The sequence below is a fragment of the Drosophila pseudoobscura genome, chromosome 2 (assembly GCF_009870125.1).
Source record: "Drosophila pseudoobscura strain MV-25-SWS-2005 chromosome 2, UCI_Dpse_MV25, whole genome shotgun sequence".
NCBI classification, from domain to species: domain Eukaryota; kingdom Metazoa; phylum Arthropoda; class Insecta; order Diptera; family Drosophilidae; genus Drosophila; species Drosophila pseudoobscura.
The window spans coordinates 12,931,122-12,950,823 of NC_046679.1; the positions used below are offsets into that span (position 1 = coordinate 12,931,122).

Here is a 19,702-nt window from a genome sequence, read left to right on the forward strand (position 1 = left end):
AATGAAGCACAAATCAGGGACTAAACCAATCCAATTTCCCACAGGGGCATCTACTTCTCGTGCATCGTCCACTGCGATGACAAGGTGCTGGTGACCAGCGAGGACTTTCCGCCCGTCATCGAGATCGACGAATCGTATCCGAGTGCCCTGCACATGGACTACTACTGGCTGATGAAGGTGGCCTGCACCTGGGACGATGTCAAGTCGCTGCGCTCCGACATGGAGCGCAATCTCACGTCTGCCGTTCACTTCCGGACAAAGCTTTTGTCTGCCGTCTGCCAGATGCAGTCGGCGCTGGGCTTCACGGACCTCGGCCAGCTGTACTACAAGCCGCTGCGGGACTCGCAGGGCACTGTTGTCCTCACCTGCGTCCAGTCGGTGAAGAGCCAGAAGGCCGTCTCCATACTCAACTCCCGCTGGCTGCCGGTCAGCAAGCTGCAGAAGAAACTCGGGGCCCTGCACGAGGACTACAACATCAACGAGATGCTCATCTCCTCGATTGGCGAGCAGATGCACTACCAGCAGGCGGCCCTGCAGCGCCTGGAGCCGGGCCTCTATCTGGGCTATCTGAAAATGCAGTGCTCCATGGACCAGATCCAGGTGGTGGTGCCTGTGAAGACCCCCAATGTCCTGCCCCATTGCAAGGTGCGCGAGAACAGCCACATCACGGCCGAGGAGTGGCAGGTGCTACATCGTAGCGGCGATCCGCTGCGCCTCCCATTGGAATTCAGCTCGCCAGGTGGCGAACGGTCGGGCACCACAGAGGTGCAGCGCCTCTTCCTGTACGATCTCACCAATGCGATGCACAAGCTGTTCGCTGGGATGAACATCAAGGCCTCGGAGGCCACCACCCACCGCCTCTATGACGTGGAGGTGATCGAGCACAGTCCCGACATCAGCTTCCTGGTTGTGTGCCCCTCAGCGGAGTCGTCATGCGCGGTGCCCGGGCAGTCGGAGCTCCTGCTGCAGCGTGACGATCTGGCCAGCCTGAGCATCCAGGCCTTTGAGATGATCCATCTGCGCACTTACCAGCCGGCCATTATCCAGAAGTACGCCCGGCTCTCCTGCATCCTGGAGCTGGACACAGCGCTGGCCACGCATTCGCTGCGCGAGGCCTTCTCCAGCAGCGAACTGCAGGCGGCCAAGGAGCGACTGGCCACGCTGCAGGAGCTCAGCTCCAGCCTGACGCTAGTGTGGAAGAGCGTGCGCTGGCTGATGGATGTGGTGGCCTATGCGCGCAACAAGAGTGCCCAGCCGTCGTTGGCCATGCGGGAGATCCTCGACTTTGCCCAGCTGCGGCAGGACGAGCTGTCCGCGGCGGGGGGCCAGTCCAAGCAGCTCCTGCAGCTCCCGATACGCGAGAGCAAGTTCAACAAGACAGGCACTGGACGTGGCAGCTGGCCTGGACCCGGCACCAACGAGGATCAATCGCAGGGCAAGCCGGAGCACTCGAAGTCGGAGCAGAATCTGGGCCAGACTGCAATCACCCCAGTGGATGCCACCACTTCCAAGCAACAGCAGCAGCAGCAGTCACAAATGCAACAGCAACAACAGCAGCAGCTGTTGCAAGTATCCACCAGCGAGTACGCAGGGTCCACATGCTCAGAGGTGTCGCTGCGGAAGAACAGCGGCGACTCCATGAGCTCCACCTACACGCCTCAGAGCTTCTACTCTGCCGTGGACTCCATCTCGGATAAGAACAGCAGCAGCAGCGTCTTTGCCCTGCCACCGTCACGCTCCGATGACACTCTGGCGGATGCATTGCGCCACTCGCAGGCGGTGGCAGCTCAACGGAAGCGCACCAGCTCCAACATCGGGCACCACACCTCGACGCCGCTCATCACGGTGCATAGTTCCAGCTCGGCTCCGTATCTAGCCGGATCGAGTGTGTCGCTCAGGAGTGGCAGCGGTGTCTTTGCCACGGATCTGGAGCACAAGCCGCTAAAGCCGGCCGTGAAGGCCGCTTCCAGTGCCAATTTGCGCGAAGGGGGACCCTACCTGAAGAGCACCCTGGCGGAGCTGAGGGCTGTGGGCGGCGAGGAGCCGGTGGCCAGCACCTCGAAGGCATCCTCCACCAAGAGCCTTTCGCGCCAAAGCAGTGAAGAGGACTCGGCCAGCTGCTCCAGCCTAAACACGGAGCAGGTGTCGGGCATCATCCAGGTGTACACCGCCTACAATACCGGACTGGCCAGTGGCACCAGCCTCAAGCTCAACGTAACCCCAAAGACGACCGCCCGCGAGGTCATTAATCTGGTGGTCAAGCAGCTCAACATGGCCGTGGTGCTGAAAGGCAACAACGGGCCCATCTACAGCGCCGATATGCTGGAGAACTTTTGCCTGGTGGCCGTGATTGGAGCACGAGAGCGCTGCCTGCGGGACGACTTCAAGCCGCTGCAGCTGCAGAATCCCTGGAAGAAGGGACGCCTCTATGTGCGAAAGAAACACGAACTGCTGGCCGCCATCGAGCACTCCAACCGCAAGTCGCATTTGATTTGAGCAATCGGAGACTATCAATGGAACTAGCGATGGATATAGGAAATACAGATTAATGAATCCGATCCGACTATTGTACATTTGTTTGTGTGTTTGGTTCCACCCGTTCCACATACCCGCACCGCACCGCACCGCTCCACGACAATGATCAACGATGATCGTCGACCAATTCCCAAATTAGACTGAATTACTTATGTATGCCCCAAAAAATGGCAAATGAATGGTATTATTATATTTTGAATAGTTTAAAGTTCTACATAAGACCCACCCACATACATAAATACACATACTAACTAGTAATCCATTCACATACGAATCGAACTACAGATTGTTGTTAGTTTTTCTAGATTAAAGCGTAGAAAGAGCGAAGAGAAGAGAAGAAAAGAAAAGGTTACACCAATATCCAATATCCAATATGATATGATATGATATACGAATAGATATGTATTATATGTGTGTGCATCAATGTATTTTATTGTATGTATTTCGGTAGATTAGTGAACAAAATGTTTTGATTGTATTTTTGTGAAATTTTTAAGGGGCACTCACGCACACTCACACACTCGTAATCTAAGCGAAACCCACTGGATGTCAATATGCATTTTAAGTGTCACTCTTGATGTCTCCCGATGTGTTTGATTGTGTGTGTGTGTCCTTGACAATTGCAATTCCATTGGCTTAATGTTTAAAAGAAATGTATTAGTATGTAATCGGAATCAAACCAACAACAACAAGAAAACGAAAAATGCAAATATTTTTTAAAAATATATTGGCACAACTAAATGTTGAAAAAAACCAAACAAACAAATAGGAAACTTTTAATTCAAATTCTAAAGATTGTGTTTATTAAATGTATAGCTACACGAAGTCCAGACCTACGTAGATCCTCCTAACTATCCTAAACTAGTAGTAATCCTCCACTTTCCCCACTTGCAACTCGTGTTCTATTCAATTTTCTATCTATCTCAATGTGCAGAACAGTATGTGTCTATAACTTTAAAGTATACTACTATATGGGTACTCTTACAATGCAAAAAATACCTTAATTAACATAGTGGAAATTCTTCAGATATATGCATGTGTACTATATGTATTGTTGTGAACCATAGACAAAGGAGTCCGTTTCATTGTCAAGCTCATGCCCCAAGTCCCAGTAGAAATGTACTTTTTGTTCGCGACAGCGATTCGAATTTAGATTGAAAGTAGATGATGGTGGATATACATTTCGAATCTTATGAGAAACTACACAGGATCACACTTACTTTAAATGAATGTGCAACACACGAGTCCACAACAGATATCGTACTATTTAAGATGTCTACGACCAACATACGATTTTTGTACATTTTATTCTCATGATTTTTGACGAGAAAAGAACGAGCAGATTTTGATACATTTTTACTATGGTTTACAAGTGTCCTAGGGCTAGTCGAAGCGCAGCAACGAATGAACCATAAGGCGGCCATGCCCTCCTAACCCCCATTTGCGTTCATGCAACAGCAACAGCAACAACAACAGCAACAGCCCGGTTTCAAATTTGTATTACCGACAGACAATTGCCTCAATTCAAATAGTCTCCTTCCCATTCCCATTCCCCTTCCCGGGAAATGGTCGAGCAAACAACGAAACGTATGCAAAGGCGAACAAATTCCATATTGTATGACCAGTTTTCTGTTTATTAACTCGGAATCGGAATGCCAATTAAACAATTTCAATTGTACGATACACAGCGTCCGTCCCCAGAAGAGCGTTTGATTTTACGAATGGATGCGAAACGTATACAGAGTATTATTATTATTTTGAATTGCGATCAAGTGAGATAGATTAGTTTTTACGATGCAATCTAATTGTAGCTAATGTGTGGAATATGTATAACCCAAAAGCATCGTATTGTTTCGAAAATAAAAAAATACACCTGTAATTAGATATATGTATGTAGAGGATGAACCTTATCAAGTGTAACTCGTGAACACAAATTGCATGCCAGTACCAACAAACATCCATTATCAATTCCGTGTGTGTATTATTGGTGTGTGTTAACTGCTATAGTGTATTGTATTGTATTATTATCAACAAACAGAATGAACAGCACTACTTGTCGTAAGAGATAATGTTGAAGCAATGTAAGTGGCGGAAGGAGTCGCGTGGACGAGTACTGTAGATTGGGAGTGTAGTCAAACTAAGAATAATGTGAGTACCGAAGCATTCAAAGAATATTCAATTAAATTAATAAAGACTCAACAATTGTTATGGTGTAATCACAATCATGTTTGTTTCTATGTTCTATGGAAATTTCTAGATAAAATAGGAGAATAATGATACTCATGAAATATTGCAAAATTCGAGTATAGTAATTACTTACTCATCGCAGCTCAGCCGGAACATAATAACGGATCGACATACATACATTTTTATAGAGATAGCTATTTGTTACGTATACGCAGGGTGGGGGCTCTACAACTGCACTTGGATGCGGTTTGACAAACGGCGGAAAAAGCTAATACTGATAACGAGCTGATAAGCCGAACATTTCACCAGTTCCTGATACCTGACAGCTGCTTGGAGAGGGTAAGATTAATTCTATTCGAGAGGCTTCTATCATCTTGCTGGCAACAGCAAAGAAATGTTGTGCTACATGTTGCTCCATAGCGTTTTGGAGGCCGATGCGTCACCTGCGTCGTGCGTGTATATACACATTGTATATATAGATATATTCTCGTAGTATAATGGGGATAATGACGACACTGATGAGCGACCTGTAATGATCGAAAAACAAGTTAGATTGACTCATTCTCTCTCCCTCTCTCCCTCTCTCTCTCCTGTCTTTGTTGCTCTCTGCAGGGGGGAGTCAAGAAATATAACAAGTCATGGCGATAAGTGAACTTTGTTTTAGTGTATTTCCCTTCTCGGCAAACACATACAATAAACATTCGTCTGTATGTAGCTAATAGCTATGTATCTATTTGGTGCGTGCATAGCCCTTCACTGAGATACTTCCAAATCTGGAATATGGCATATGTTCGCTCCCTGAACTTTGCCTTCAAATTATATGGTTTCTTGCTTGCTTATTAATGAACCATTTGTCCACGCACTTCCTCCACTTGAAACGAATAGCTACTTCTTGTAAATGACCTACTTACAGGGCGAACCAGACCCACTGGTACTCCTTCTCCAATCGCGCTGCTCACTCGACCAATATACGGCCGCTGTAAATTTCGACAATAGATTAATTTAGGGCGGACCCACTCCTTCATTATTCCACCACAATCCGAATTTATTATTAGTTATGACGGGATTTATAGGGGCCGTTAGCTGTTGCACCTGACGATCCAGCCAGCCAGTTTCCAATTTTGATATCATCTACGAGCAAATCAAAGGCAATATATTTAAAATATCTCCCGCTGCTAAATTTTAATCTGCTTCCAACCGACAGTCGGTTTTCGTTTCTTGATTCTCAAGTACTGGGACGGGTTAGCCACGTGATCTGAATGTGAGGTCGCTAGGTCGCTGGACGCGTCCGCCTTAATTAGATTTGAGACCCAGACGCAGCCACAGACAGCGATTAACAAGGTAAGCCACAGCCACAGCAACAGCCACAGGAACAGGGACTGGAACCAGACCGCAGTCATCAGTCCAGCACTCATAGCGGCTGCAATAATTGTCTGAATGTGTACTAGACGTATACTTAATTTGTGAGCCAAACCGGTTCAAGACTCGGTGACCCCAGCCAGCAAATGACACAAATAACAATACAACGCCATATAGGGCGAGAGCTGGTTTGCCGTTTTTGAAACGCTTTATATTCAGAAGAAGTTTGAAAAATCGTTTACAATAAAATCAATCGATCATCTGGGTTTTGTATAACAAACAATAAGTACAGAACTACGACACAGTATACAGGTATACACACAAATATTTTAACTAAAGCTAAGCTTCTTTCTGCCTCTCGACTATGCCTATGCCTATGCGCTGGCTTTGGCGCTGGTGCTGGCGCTGGGTATGGGCTGCGAGGCCCCCACAATGTAGCCCTTGGCAGTGAGAACGCCCCGACAGCGGACATGAACTTGGTAGCGCAACGACCAATCGATTGTGTAGCCGGGCGCCAGGCCAGAAAACTGTTCCTCCGGCAGCAGCAGCTCGGGATCGCCGTGTGTGTTCAGCTGGATGTCGTGGGCGGCACAGAACTCTTGCAGCTCCGTGGGCACACGGCAGCAGGTGGACAGATTAACCTGCGCAATGGTGGGGGCAACTGCGGCTGACTTGTGCAGCTCCGCCAGCGCCTCGGCGTCGAGGTCCGCAATGCCCAGCTGCGTGATCTTTTGGTTGAGTGCATACTGCTCCAGGGACCTGTAGAGTTCCTTGAGTTCGATTACGCCCTGGGCTCCATTCCGAGCGCTCCAGTTGGAGACGCTCGAGGGTGCGAGGTTTGCCTCAGAGCACGGAGATTTGACGGCCGGTGCTGCTGTTGTGGACTTAGCTGTTGCGTTGGCAACGGGCGATGTGGTGCCACTCGCATTGGGGTGGTAGGCCAACACCACGTTGTCCACGTGCGTCACATTGAGTATGTTGAGTAAGGTGTCCACCGCCTGCTCTATGAACACCGTGGAGTTGTTGTTGAGGAATATCTTGGCGCCGATGCTAATCTCACTGCGTTGGTTCTCCGTCAGCCTGTTGGTCAGTTCCTCAGTGGCATGCTGTACACGTCCATGCAGCTCGTCGATTTCGACCACCACGCGCTCGACATTTGGGTCACTGTGCAGCGTTATTTTCAGCCCATCGTACAGTTCCTCGTTGGACTTGCGCTGCCCCAGCTCGTTGTTAATGATGTTGCCGGTGCTAATCACCACGTTTTGATACTCTTTTTTTATGCACGGTATCATGATGGGGATTGCTTGGGTTTTGATTACAGTTTACAGTTAAATAGTTGGTATCTGTGTTGAAGTTATCTTCACTTATGTGCAGGCCGCCTATCAGTTTTCCACCGTGTGCTCGTGTGCTCGGTTTGCCACTAAATACACTTTGAAATCCATACAATTAAATATATATATGCAGTGGGTTTTGGTACAAGTTCAGTTCATTTGTTCACTCGTTCATTTAATTTTGACAAACTTTTACATTTTGCTCAACTACACGGTATCTACACATTTTCTACATATCAACGGAAAATGGGAGGAAAAGTAAAGTGTGGACAACAGGCCAAACCGCCCAGAAACACATGCAAGGTAAATTCATAAACTTTTTCCAAATATAACTTGATTTTGAGGTACCCCTGTCTATAGTACATTCAAAATTACGCTCTCCAGACTCATTATTTCGTTTCATATATGAGCAGGACAGAGAAGACCGTCTGACCCTCCAAAATATACCGTATCATTTTGAAAATATACCGATAAGAAACGAATTAATATTGTTAAAACTAGAATAAAACGAATATAATGAGTGGATATACATACTCGTATGTAAATAAATGTGTGTATAAGAAACAAATTTAAACAAAAAGGTTCAATAAAAACTAAAAGCCGCCTTTGTCAAAATCCACTTCAGTTCGCGACTGTTCAAAGAACTAGTTCGTTCTAACGGACGCTTGCAATCAAAATCTTCAGGCAATAGTACAACAATTTTTGGGAATGTCCACACAAAGTCCGGGAATGGCTGGTGCTTCTTACCACGGGAGATGTACGACGATCGGTTTATGAAAAACGGCTACGTCCCCATTGCCCAATGTAAACAAATTGTTCCGCGGGATCTTAATAGCCCAATACACGAGAAGCAGGAAAGGTTTCAGTTTGAGCCAGAGAGTTCTGATAGTTCTTCTGATACTGTCACTAAATTGGGATCGAGGGAGCTATACATTTGTGATCATTAGCTTAGATAATCAAATCCTTTGCCTTTTTTATTTGATAATTAACTTACTTAAACGTAATTAACGGATTCAACAACGCATTCAACAGATACTTAATGCCCCTCATTAGTTCCTGCAGGCGGGCATCCATCGGAGAGGCACCTATTAGTCGTTCAATGCTCGCGGTACCTAGCTCTAGGGACTTACATTTCCGGCACTCGATGGTCTTCAACAGAACTTGCACATCGTTGGTCCGTATCCGGGAGTGATGGAGTGTGCCGTAAAACAGCACAATGTCGCCATGGCTGAGCTGCCGCGTGAAGTTTCCGAAGTCATGGTGAGCCTTTAGAACCACTTCAGAGGATGTCGAGCGTCCTAGCAGTCCACCCCCGCTGCTGCTACCGACCTTGACCAGCAGGTCATATTCGTAGCGGTTATATTTCTGGAGCGTGCAGCTGCCTGTTCGAGCATTGACTTTTTTGATCACGCGCTCCCACTCATCGCATTGGTCATTAAGGTTGCGATTGCACTGGAAATGCTGCGATATGCCCTCGCCATGAGCGCAGCGTACCGCCCTGCCCAACCAGGCGGGCAAGTAATTGGCGACGAGATCTTCAAACATATTGGAGATCTTGGAGATTTCCACCTTGGTGACGCTGCCCTGCCAGACCACGGGCAAGCCATTGAGGTGAATGCAACGCAGCTGGGCCTTTATCTTGTTGGGCTCCTCTTCGAAAGGCAGGGCGCACAGGGAATGGAAACGATCCCATGGCAGTGAGTCCACGTCCGACAGAGAATGTAGATCGAATCGTGGCATCGCATTGAAGCGCGGCGTGTCCTTGAAACTGGACGTCATGTAGGGGAAGACCAAAACACACGCCATTGTCACACCCATGACCAGCTGCAAATGATTTAAAAGTATTTAATTACAGTATAGTATCACAGGATGACACCGCCACTCCACTTACCTGCAGCACGGTAATATACTTTTGGGTAACACGGTTTAGGGCGAGAAGATAGGAGCCGAGCATGATGAGTAAACAGGCGATAACTACACCGCCCCAATAAAGTTGCTCGCTGGAAAGCCCGAGTGTCTTGATGGCCACGAAGACCGGAACGAGGAGCGCCACTATTCCGAATAGGGGCAGAAACAAAACCATCCCGGCGAGGACGAGAGTCCCGCGAATCACGCCAAACATTGTGGCACTCTGAGAGGTGGCGATGCACACTTGCAGCCAGCAGAGCGTGACGCAGTGTGGAATGAGATGCGTGTAGACACCGTGCCAGCGTGAACGTTTGGCCATTATCACCAGGAGCACGGGAATCAACAGGTACAATGCTGTGCGGCAGTTCAGACAGAACTCAATGCCGTTGCCAATCACAAATGTCGAGAAGGTGGGTTTACGCAGGTCCAGGAAGCGCCAGCGTGATGTGACCACCTTGTCCATCTCATAAGGATACTTGGCCAAGACGTTGACGGCAAAGGAGACAACCACCACCCAGTTGGGCAGTAGATCAGACGAGGCATACACGCTCCCTCCCATGGTGAGTAGCGTGAAAGCTCCAGAGATTATAGTTAGCTCTGAGTGGGGCATCCAGCCATCGGCCACCAGAGGATACACAATCAGGTTGCAGATGAAGGCTCCAAAATAATACACGTACGGCTTCATGTTGTTCCGCAGGAAGCGCTTCTCCGCTATACCCGCATCGATGTTGTTGTCGCCATAGCGCAGGAACAGTCCCGACCAAATTCGAAAGTCGACAAACTGTTGCTTGGTCTTTAGCATTTTACAGGTGGCCCAGATCATCATGCCAACGCTGAAATAGTAGCTGATTAGTGGCACCAATTGGAAGCTGCTCCACCAGGACAGAGCTATCAGGAGACCAAGCCGAACGCTCACAGGCAATATGCTGGGCAACGAGATGATGCAGTTTACCAGACGGTGGTAAAACAGAGTGAAAAATATGAGCGGGTGGAAAAAGATGCGGTAGATGGGGTGCACATGGTCCAAGCTCCTTGGATCAGGCACAGACAGTGTCAATGTGTCGTTTACAGTGGGCATCCGTCCGGCACTGTAGTTGGAAGCAGCCGATACTAGATTTGCCTCGGTGATAAAGCGTTGATGCTCCACATTTGCATGCCCCATGGTTTCCACGTTTCCCAGGGGCTCACATTCTGGTTCGCCCTCGCTGCTGGATCCGGACGTTTCGTCCTCAAGTCTTCGGCGTTTACGTTGCAGATTGTATATGCATCTCATCTTTCTTTCCAGCTGTTTGGGTGTAACGTGCTCGTTTCCGTTCGAGAGACAGGCAAATAGTTCACGAGCTGCTTTTCGGGCCGCCCGCTCCCCTGGCGTCATAGACAGGCAGCTACGGACTTCATCCTCGTTCTCTGCCGTTATGCCACGGCCGTCGCTGTAGCAATTTTTTAGCAGCTTGGCTGAATCCTCATGGCCATTGTGAGCCGCGGTGACGAGCCAATTTACGGCTTTCTGGTACTGTTCGATTTTGTCCATATTCGGCTCTGTTTAAGAAAATGATAGTTTACTTTCGGATCCATTATAATTCGAGGTTGTCACCAGCCTATTGCGTTGTCCAAAATCTGCTTGGCCAAGTCATATTGCATCTGGGGGCATCCCTCCTGGGCAATATGGTTCTTCAATTTGTTTAGTGAGGCTCGATCTGTAATCATGTTTGAATTGTTGAGTTACGCCTGCCTTGCATTGAGCATCCTGATTTGCGGGCTATGGTACATACCTTCTAGATTCCATCGCCTACGTTTGCTGACGCCAGTCGGCTCGTTTTGCGTCCAAGTTGCCATCTATTTTGACTTAATGTTAAATTTTTGTTTACGAAATCGAGTGAAATTCTTAGCAAGGGTAGTGGATTTATCGGCAAAATATACCGTCCGACCGTCAGAAATATACCAAAATATACCGTCTCATTTTTAAAATATACCGTAATATACTGACGCATTCAAGTTATATTACACATATTCCGCGTTTTTGATATTCCGTCGAATATTACTAGCTAGATAAAACCCTCAGCTCTTCCCACATAATTTTTTCCCATTTCTTGTATTTTGACTAAAACAAGGTTTGAAGACTGGTTGCTTGGTAACCGCAAGGTATATTTCTATACCCTATTTCGCTGCCTACCGGTTCAAAAAGAGCTCTACCCGGTTCAAGTTCGACAATCGATTGGATACGAGTGGTGCGCGCCAAATAGAAATTGCTTGAAAGTGAATGAGTGAAAACGATTTAAATGCAATACATTGGAATAAGTGATGCACATAAGTACGATTTGAAAGCGAAAAATTTGCAGGGTCACCCTGCATAGCAATGACTATTTCATAATGTTAAGGTTTTGTTTACGAATCGGACCTCTATGACTTATGGTCGTATGACATTAGGCTTAGCTTGTCTTATCTGAACATGTGATATCCTCTTACGGCCATCGTTCGTTAAAGCTTATAATTTATGAAACTTGAAGAAATTTAGCGCACTTCAGCTGATATATATGATAAAAATCGCTTTTTTTTTATAACTAAAAAGGAAGGATAGGATAAATCTGCAGGAAGAATTAGCAAACATTATTATATTCCGAAACTTAGCTCGAGTTGCTCCCGTGTTTAAATAGTGAGGGGTTGAGTGGGTTAAGTTCGTTTATTCATCGGTATATTTTGAAAATGAGACGGTATATTTTGGAGGATCTCAGAGTGCGCGTAAAACAACAAAATATGCCTTTATCAGTGTTATCAGTGTTTATCATAGCTACGAGCTGTAATTGAGGCGACTCATCGCAAGGATTCCGCTGGCAACTCGAGCTGCTGTCCACTTTCAGGACGCCCCAAACAACAGGTGTGTAAACTGAGGTCTTGCCTATGTGAAAATGATTGAGAACACTTTTCCCAACAGCCGGCATAGTTTGTCTGTGCGATCCACCCAGTCGGTACCCTGCATCCGGTCGAACTAGAATGTTGTGTAGAGGTTACCCCACCCCCTTCCCGTCGTTGTGATCGAGGCCTTGAAGGACTCGTCCAGAAGGACGGTCGGCAAATGGCATCATACCTAGCCGTCTCTGCTGCAGGAGACTTAACGTGATCTTAGCGGTTCAGGACTTTGTTCAACTCATAAATGTGCCTGGGGAACAGGGGTACCATGCTGTGACCAGGACCTGCACTTTGGTATTTCTGCAAGTGTGACAAAACTCTTGCCTTCGAGCACTTGGGAAAAGGTTATTATTATTGTTCTTTTTATAACGATTTATTCAATTTATCTTGAAACTACTCTCTTTAGCTTAATGCCATACCCTGCGGCAGTAATCTGGTGAAGGCGACCGAAGGCGCTACGAACAGTAGCCATAAAATAAGTACTGCCATAGCTCTGCGCTCCTTACAGATGCCACTGTTGCCATGTGGGATGAGAGGCCCCATGGCGGCCCCACCATCCAGTATATATTCTATGTGAAACTGTGCATATTCCAGTTTTTATTCGAGGCCCTAGCCGAAATGGTTATCAATCAGATTTCGGATCAGAGAGAAACCACAGTAATGGTGGCCCACAGTAAGTAAGTAGGTTTTTAATATACCTGGGGCTGTATTTCATATTCATTCCTTTTCCAGTCAAGGATCGGAAGTACTTTCAGAGGCTGGTTGGCCAATATGCGATGTGACCAATGACAAAGAACGCTCGGATGAGTACACGCGCAAATACAAGGAGTTTGATGTCTTACAGTTTGCCATTAGTTTGTATCTTCGGCAGCAGCGTCATGGCTAGGTATTCGAGCGCTTCAAGGGCAACCAGTTAGCACTGGCGCAGTTCATGCGCGACCATCCATTACTGGGCTGGATTCAGCTTATAATCAACGGCACCTACGAGCGGGCGGCAAAGGTGATGTCGCAAAACGAGAAGGAGTGGACAAGATTAATACTGATCTAACGCTCAACGAGTATCAGTTGTAGTTGATTCTTGGTCTTGACCCAGTAGCACAGAAAGTGATCAAATCTTAGGATATAATTGATGTAAGTCTGGACAGACCATAAGGTCTAAAAAGTATACATCGCCGACAAAAACGACACTGCCATCGAAGTGGAGATTGACAAGGCCTTTGGGCTTCTGAGCTTTATGGAGCAGCTGTACGATCTGCGACACAAGATCTGGTGTGCATCGACAATGATCCCAATTTTACCCTGGAATACATGCAAAAGCTAATGCTCTTCAAAATCATTGAAATCTCGGAACTTATGGGTCAGTAAGGCGACATCTTTCTACCACCCATGGAGGAGAGCACAGAACTGGTCTATCTGCGGCAGAACAAGTCGTTCCAATATCTCTTGAAACTGACGCGTATGAGGCTGATATATTCTAAAAGCCAAAAGACATGGAAGTCTAATTATGTGTTGCATACACAAGCATTTACATTTATTAAAGTTTAAGCTTTAAGTTAAAGATGGACAGTTTTTAAACTGATGTGGCTTGTGGGCTGGTGGACAGTTGCCAGCTTTGTTACTCCTCTGCTCAACCGCTGGGATTATAATATATTATATACTGGGTTTCTTCGTCAGCCTCAAGCACACTGGCAAAACGCGGAGCTGCCGGCGAAAGTATCTGAAGTGTGGCGAACGGAGAGGAAGCCCTCTAAGTGTTGGGTTGGCGCAACTTTACAGTCGAGTCGCCGTGGGCCACTGGCCCTTCATCAGTGAGCGCATCAGTTCAGCTTCGATCATGACGGACGAAACAACGCCACTCACCACCGACGTTGCCAGTGGCTCTGGTTATGTGGCGCTGCCTCCTTATCAAGGACCAGAACACGTATTTCCAGGCGGTGTCTCACCGCGTTCACGTCGGAGCAAAATGAAACAGTTCCAGTGTTGTATGGGAATTACATTCATGTGAGTGTGGCAACCCGAAACGGACAAGTATTTCCCAGATTTTCCAATGTCTTAGCCACCAAGTGAATTTATTTTCCTGTCCGCAGAGTCATTGTGTTTGTCGCTTTGGGCCTGGCCCTGTTGTTCGACGACTCGCTCAGCAACACGGATGGTGGTCCCAGCTTTTTCTTGGCCATAAATGGAACAGACATGGAGCTGCCACCGACGACACCAATTCCAGATGAGCCGGAAGCGGATTGGGCCCTAAAACAGGCGGCTGTCGATCGTCATGAGGAGGCTCGATCAGTTGGCGTCGGCATCAAGGCGCTGGGGGATCGTGAGATATTGGAGGAAGGCCTACAGCCGAATGAGGTCAACACGCCAGCGTTCCGGCACTATCGTTCCCTGAGCACCAATCCAGAGGCTCGGAAACTGGCCCGTCGTGGTTACGTAGAGAACCAGGCGACCATGGACATTGCCCGAAGATTCAACTACACCAAGCAGCCGGGTCGAAGTAATATTGGTTGGGGCCCGCAGATCGTGCTGCCGGATCCCACGGTGCTCCGGTTGGACTGCGACTTCAATGCCCGCTACAGGCGATCAACTGGCGTCTGCAATAACAAAGAGCATCCGCGCACATTTGGAGCCTCGATGGTGCCCTACCGCCGCATGGTGGCACCGGACTACTCCGATGGCATTGCAGCTCCCAGGATCAGTCATGATGGACACCTGCCGCCGGCACGCCAAGTCTCCCTGAAGATTCATCGTTCCAGCTACGAGACGGACTCAAACTTCACCGTGATGCTGGCGGTCTTCGGCCAGTTCATGGACCACGACATCACCGCCACATCGCTGACCACCTCCCAAGAGGGCGAGTCCATCAACTGTTGTGCGGCAGCCACACGCGAACAGCATCCGGAGTGCTTTCCCGTGGAGATACTCCCCGACGATCCCTACTACAAGCGGTACAATGTCACCTGCATGAACTTTGTTCGCTCTGCGCCGGCGCCCATGGGCAGATTCGGGCCGAGGATGCAGCTGAACCAGGCCACCGCATTCATTGATGCCTCTGTGGTGTACGGCAATCTGGAGCAGCGGCAGAACCAGCTTCGCAGCTTCATCAACGGCACGCTGCGCATGTTCCTAACTGACGACGGACGAGAGCTGCTTCCGATCTCGTCCAATCCGGCAGATGGCTGCAATCGCGTCCAGATGACACGACAGGGCAAGTACTGCTTCGAGTCTGGCGACGATAGGGCCAACGAGAATCTGCTGCTCACCTCCATGCACCTGCTTTGGGCCAGGCACCACAATAATCTGGCTCGAAGCCTGCACGAAGTGAATCCCAACTGGGACGATGAGCGGATCTACCAGGAGGCCCGTAAGATTGTCGGCGCACAGATGGCCCACGTCACCTACAATGAGTTCCTGCCGGTGCTGCTCGGCAGGAATCTGACACGTGTCAAGGGTCTTCTACCGGCCAGCCACAACCTCGACGAGCCGGATACCTACGATCCCCAGGTGGATCCCAGCATTGCCAATTGCTTTGCTGCGGCCGCCTTCCGGTTTGCCCACACCCTGCTGCCGGGTCTGTTCAATGTTTCACGGGACAATAGTACGCCCGAGGCAATAGAGCTGCACAAGATGCTCTTCAATCCTTTCTCGCTGTGGAATGAGCACGGCATTGACCACGCCCTGAATACAGCTGCCAATACGCCGGTGATGCGCGTGGATCGCTTCTTCTCTCTGGAGGTCACCCAGAAACTGTTTGAAGGCAATCCCGACGATCCGGTTCCGCTTTGCGGTCTGGACTTGGTCTCGCTGAACATTCAGCGTGGTCGCGATCACGGCATACCCGCCTATCCGGTCTTCCGGCGTCACTGCCGCCTGCCCCCGGTGGACACCTGGGAGCAGATGGCCCAGGCCGTTGACAACGCCACACTGGCGTCCATCAAGCAGATATATGAGTGAGTGCATTGCAAAGACACACTGACTTTCCCCTCCGTTTAACCCGTCTAACCCTTAGATCACCGCAGGATGTGGATGTCTATACTGGAGCCGTCAGCGAGCCACCGCTGGAGGGTGCCATCTTTGGTCCGCTGCTGAGCTGCATGGTATCCGACCAGTTCCTGCGCCTCAAGCTGGGCGACTCCCACTGGTACGAGCGGAAAATGGGACCCCAGAGGTTCACCAAAGGTGAGCTCTGTCAAACTGAAGTAGTGCCTAGTCGTTGGTTAATCCTTCCTTGTGCAGGACAACTGACGGAGATCTACAAGACAAGTCTGGCTGCCATCATCTGTCGAAATTCGGATGGAATAACGCGAATTCGAGAGCGTGTCATGGAGCGTCATCGAGTGGATGACAATAGCTACGTCAACTGTCAGGATTTGCCGGGCTTCAACTTGGATCTCGAGGCCTGGTCAGAGGTCAAGCAGTCGCCAGAGCTCCACAGGACGAGTATCAGTCGGGCGGACAAGGCGGTGCGGGTAATATCAAAGGAGTCCAAGAGAGCAATCAATGTCACGCTGGATCCAGGAAGTGTTGGAAATGTATGAGGTTGATTAGGCTCGGCTAGAAACCCATAAAATTGTTGTATGAAAAAATGCCAAATAATTGTGAAAATCCAAAACGAATCTGCAGTTTCCGGGCATTCCATTCCGGACAGCGTCCTTTGGCTGCCCAGCAACAACATCATGATAAGGCACTTCAATTCCTATTTACTTGCCTTTTAAAGTGCATATTACATACTCGTATAGTCGTGTCTAATTGTACTTATTAAAAATATAAATTAATAGCAAATAATGACAATTAAAGTAAGCTTGTAATCAAACACGAATCGATTCCGTACTGCCTCAGTGCTAAGCTTATCGCTTAGTCAGCAAATGGAATACTCGTAGTCGAGTGGGAAAGCCGTAGTCCGTAGTCGTTGCCGGAAAGCCAAACAGATGCGTATTGGGAGCGCGGCTGATGTAATCCTATGGGTGGTATTGCGGCATCCCCCAAGAGCTGTGGGGATTAGCTATAAACTGGCCAGCAGCAGCTGAGTGCCATTGGATGCCAAGGCCACTGGCGGAGAGAATGTGGATGGCGACGAGAACGGGAACGTGATGTTGTTTGTGGTGCCGCTGCCGGGGCCGCTGACGGTCGTGCTAATTGCTCTATTTGACCGACAGCCATCGTTGGAGTGCGCCAGTACCAAGGCGGCGAAGAGGGTCAGCAGGAAGATAAACCCGAGGCAGAAAGAGCAGAGACGCCGCACACTCTGCCACCAGGGATCCAGGGCAAAGGGCAGCAGCTCCTCCAGCGTCAGACCGAATGAGTAGCTGGTCGGGGGGAGGAGGGGGGGTTGGGAGTGGGGAGAAACGCTGTGTAACAAAGTTATTTTTTAATGAAATGCGACAGAAAGCGTTTACTCAGCAGTTGTGAAAATGGGTTCATAATCCTTTGGATCCTTTGGCAAAACAATGATGTGCTGGCGTTGCTGGTGTCCTTGCTGCGATGCCAGCAGCGCTGTTTTCTCATCACAGGACATATTTGCCTCGTCTTCTCCGTCTGTCTGTTTGCTTGTCTGTCAGGACTTTCCCTGGATTACAAACACTTCTCTCTACACTCCCTCAAAGGCGACCGACTGCAATGCGGCTGAGATTGCTTCGTGGCGCACTGGCGGACAACTGGCGACTGCCTTTGGGTTTTGTTTCAACTTAAATTAGCCGCGCGAGAGGCAGTTCCATTTGTTTTATTGCTATTCGAAATCCCGTAAACAACTTTATCTTTCCGCTTCATTGTGCTCTCGTTGTCTGCTCTCGCCTGCTCATCTTCCGCAACCAGCTTTCTACGCTGATTTCCCCGCTTATCTTGTGCAGCTTTTTTGGGTCTCCTCTCCTCTCCGTCTCCGTCTCCGGCTGATGATAAGGGTTGCGTAACAGCGCCCAGTTTCCCATAGCGATAAGTCAGCTGCCAGATGATAAGAGGACCAGACCAGACCTTTCCAGCCTTCTTGGAAATGAGAGAATTGGGAAACAAAAGATGAAGATCGACAATCGCATTCGGTTTAATGTGTAGTTTATTGGGTTTTCATTGGGTTAACATGCCTGGAAATACATTCACATTCGGGTATGGTATGGTAGGCAGCACTGCTGAGCGATGCCATTATTGTTGTAACTCTAGGCGATAGGCTCTTGGCGCTATACGATTGGGTAGTAAAACGATAAGCATTACTTCTGATGCCTGCCCTAAAGTACGAGTATGTAAATTCTCAAAGTGAATATTCAAGTTCTTATATCGTATTGTAGTGAAGAGAGAGATCTAGCGAGTTCTAGCTCTGCCTCTGGCCTCTGATCTCTGTGCCCAGAGCCAAAAAGATACCGTTAGTAAGATGGCTACAGATCTAACTGCATTCATATATATATATATAGTAGTATGCTACAGAAGCTACATATATGTATACATACATATCTTATGTATTCGATCTGCTGTTTGATTAATTTACTTTGCTTTGCTTCTTGAATATTTTATATAGTCTGGGCGTACGAATATATATTTTGCATTTGCCTTGGTTTTTGGTTTTTTTTTGGGTAAAATCACATTCATAAGTATACATATAAAAAATGCAGGTATAATTTGAATTCGAAAATACACGATAACAAACAGCAAATTATTAATATTGTACAATACACATACACATATTAACCAACACTCGTTTGCCGATCCAAGCATACCAGATCTACATATATCATATTCATTCATCGTACATCTAAGGAAAGGAAATCGAAAATTTGAAATGAAGCAAACATATTGGAAATTACACATATAAAAAGTATTTGGAAAAGAAGTGAATATAATCGAAAAGTTTATATACTTAATAATCTGTTCGTCCACTTTCTGTCGCTGCTTTTTCTACTCGAAGTCCTTCAGACGTACCCTACATCCTATATCGGAAGCACTTTTATCGCTTTATTTGCCTTTTCCATTTGAATATAATCGTCTATAGATAAATATAGGTCTGTATGTCTGCCCACTTGTACGACTATAGGTATATTGATGTATTGTTTTTATGTGTTATATTGTTTACGGTTTACTGCTGTTCGGCACTTCTATTCCATACATTATTCATCCTATCTGCTATTTACTATTCTATTCTATTGATTTCCTTGCCAGACTTACCCTGACCCCCGACCCGTGGACGATTCCCCCGAATCGCATGTTAACTGCAGTAATATCCATTGAATATCCTTGATCAATCCTATGACTACATACAAACATTTGTGATCTTATCGTGTCTCAATATTTGCGCTTAAACAACGAGAAATTAAGTCTACAAAAAAATAGAACAAACGATTGAAATAAATTTTAAAAGAAATTTAATTATAATATCTAGCAGTAAACATTGACAATATAATTTAATACATACATACATATTTCAGCTATAATTATATTTGTATTCCACTGTTTTATCGTTCATACTCGTATATGCATTTGTATATGTATTTGGTAAT

The 19,702-nt window shown here is 47.5% G+C and overlaps 5 protein-coding genes across 13 annotated transcripts in view; 2 read left to right on the top strand and 3 right to left on the bottom strand.

Moving 5' to 3' along the window:
- Nucleotides 1–4,757, top strand: part of wake (wide awake) — a 43,807-nt gene extending 39,050 nt beyond the window's left edge. For 4 of the 7 annotated variants that reach the window (XM_033376943.1, XM_033376941.1, XM_001358569.4 and 1 more), the window contains exon 9: nt 45–4,751. In XM_033376943.1, coding sequence (XP_033232834.1) covers nt 45–2,496 — 2,452 coding nt within the window. In that variant the 3' untranslated portion in view covers nt 2,497–4,751. Of the gene's footprint in view, nt 1–44 lie in introns of all 7 variants that reach the window. The other 3 variants (XM_015181804.2, XM_015181801.2, XM_033376940.1) reach the window with 1 other exon arrangement.
- A 1,509-nt stretch (nt 4,758–6,266) lies between these two features.
- On the bottom strand, nt 6,267–7,580 carry Gclm (Glutamate-cysteine ligase modifier subunit). Its single transcript, XM_001358570.4, has one exon. It carries the CDS (start codon nt 7,371–7,373, stop codon nt 6,456–6,458), a length of 918 nt encoding a protein of 305 aa, XP_001358607.2. The 5' UTR covers nt 7,374–7,580; the 3' UTR covers nt 6,267–6,455.
- Nucleotides 7,581–8,272: 692 nt separating this feature from the next.
- On the bottom strand, nt 8,273–11,248 carry wfs1 (wolframin ER transmembrane glycoprotein wfs1). 2 transcript variants are annotated; one of them, XM_015181805.2, is made up of 5 exons: nt 11,093–11,248; nt 10,919–11,017; nt 9,304–10,859; nt 8,407–9,236; nt 8,273–8,338 (listed from the first exon to the last, which is right to left on the bottom strand). In XM_015181805.2, exons 1-5 carry the CDS (start codon nt 11,154–11,156, stop codon nt 8,275–8,277), a joined length of 2,613 nt encoding a protein of 870 aa, XP_015037291.2. In that variant the 5' UTR covers nt 11,157–11,248; the 3' UTR covers nt 8,273–8,274. The 2 variants fall into 2 exon arrangements, with proteins under 2 accessions (XP_015037291.2, XP_002137417.2); XM_002137381.3 differs by lacking the exon at nt 8,273–8,338 and having other exon boundaries at nt 8,342–9,236.
- A 798-nt stretch (nt 11,249–12,046) lies between these two features.
- On the top strand, nt 12,047–17,043 carry cd (peroxidasin homolog cardinal). 2 transcript variants are annotated; one of them, XM_003736488.3, is made up of 7 exons: nt 12,047–12,195; nt 12,253–12,571; nt 12,634–12,904; nt 12,960–14,228; nt 14,315–16,174; nt 16,234–16,403; nt 16,461–17,043. In XM_003736488.3, the coding sequence occupies exons 4-7, from the start codon at nt 14,062–14,064 to the stop codon at nt 16,760–16,762; spliced, it is 2,499 nt and encodes an 832-aa protein (XP_003736536.3). In that variant the 5' UTR covers nt 12,047–12,195; nt 12,253–12,571; nt 12,634–12,904; nt 12,960–14,061; the 3' UTR covers nt 16,763–17,043. The 2 variants fall into 2 exon arrangements, with proteins under 2 accessions (XP_003736536.3, XP_015037292.2); XM_015181806.2 differs by having other exon boundaries at nt 12,634–12,900.
- LOC4801535 (uncharacterized) lies at nt 16,953–17,907 on the bottom strand. Its single transcript, XM_001358572.4, has 2 exons — nt 17,621–17,907; nt 16,953–17,530 (listed from the first exon to the last, which is right to left on the bottom strand). Exons 1-2 carry the CDS (start codon nt 17,737–17,739, stop codon nt 17,227–17,229), a joined length of 423 nt encoding a protein of 140 aa, XP_001358609.1. The 5' UTR covers nt 17,740–17,907; the 3' UTR covers nt 16,953–17,226.
- Between the last annotated feature and the right edge of the window lie 1,795 nt (nt 17,908–19,702).

What these genes read in the sequence shown, in the direction of transcription:
- Gclm (XM_001358570.4), bottom strand. Translation starts at nt 7,373, where the DNA reads ATGATACCGTGCATAAAAAAAGAGTATCAAAACGTGGTGATTAGCACC.
- wfs1 (XM_015181805.2), bottom strand. Translation starts at nt 11,156, where the DNA reads ATGGCAACTTGGACGCAAAACGAGCCGACTGGCGTCAGCAAACGTAGG. An exon ending in AGTATATTACCGTGCTGCAG is followed by an intron (nt 9,237 to 9,303) that starts GTAAGTGGAGTG and finishes AATCATTTGCAG; the next exon opens with CTGGTCATGGGTGTGACAAT. An exon ending in AATCCGTTAATTACGTTTAA is followed by an intron (nt 8,339 to 8,406) that starts GTAAGTTAATTA and finishes ACAAATGTATAG; the next exon opens with CTCCCTCGATCCCAATTTAG.
- cd (XM_003736488.3), top strand. Translation starts at nt 14,062, where the DNA reads ATGACGGACGAAACAACGCCACTCACCACCGACGTTGCCAGTGGCTCT. An exon ending in TGTATGGGAATTACATTCAT is followed by an intron (nt 14,229 to 14,314) that starts GTGAGTGTGGCA and finishes TCCTGTCCGCAG; the next exon opens with AGTCATTGTGTTTGTCGCTT. An exon ending in TCCATCAAGCAGATATATGA is followed by an intron (nt 16,175 to 16,233) that starts GTGAGTGCATTG and finishes TCTAACCCTTAG; the next exon opens with ATCACCGCAGGATGTGGATG.
- LOC4801535 (XM_001358572.4), bottom strand. Translation starts at nt 17,739, where the DNA reads ATGTCCTGTGATGAGAAAACAGCGCTGCTGGCATCGCAGCAAGGACAC. An exon ending in CCCATTTTCACAACTGCTGA is followed by an intron (nt 17,531 to 17,620) that starts GTAAACGCTTTC and finishes CCCCCCGACCAG; the next exon opens with CTACTCATTCGGTCTGACGC.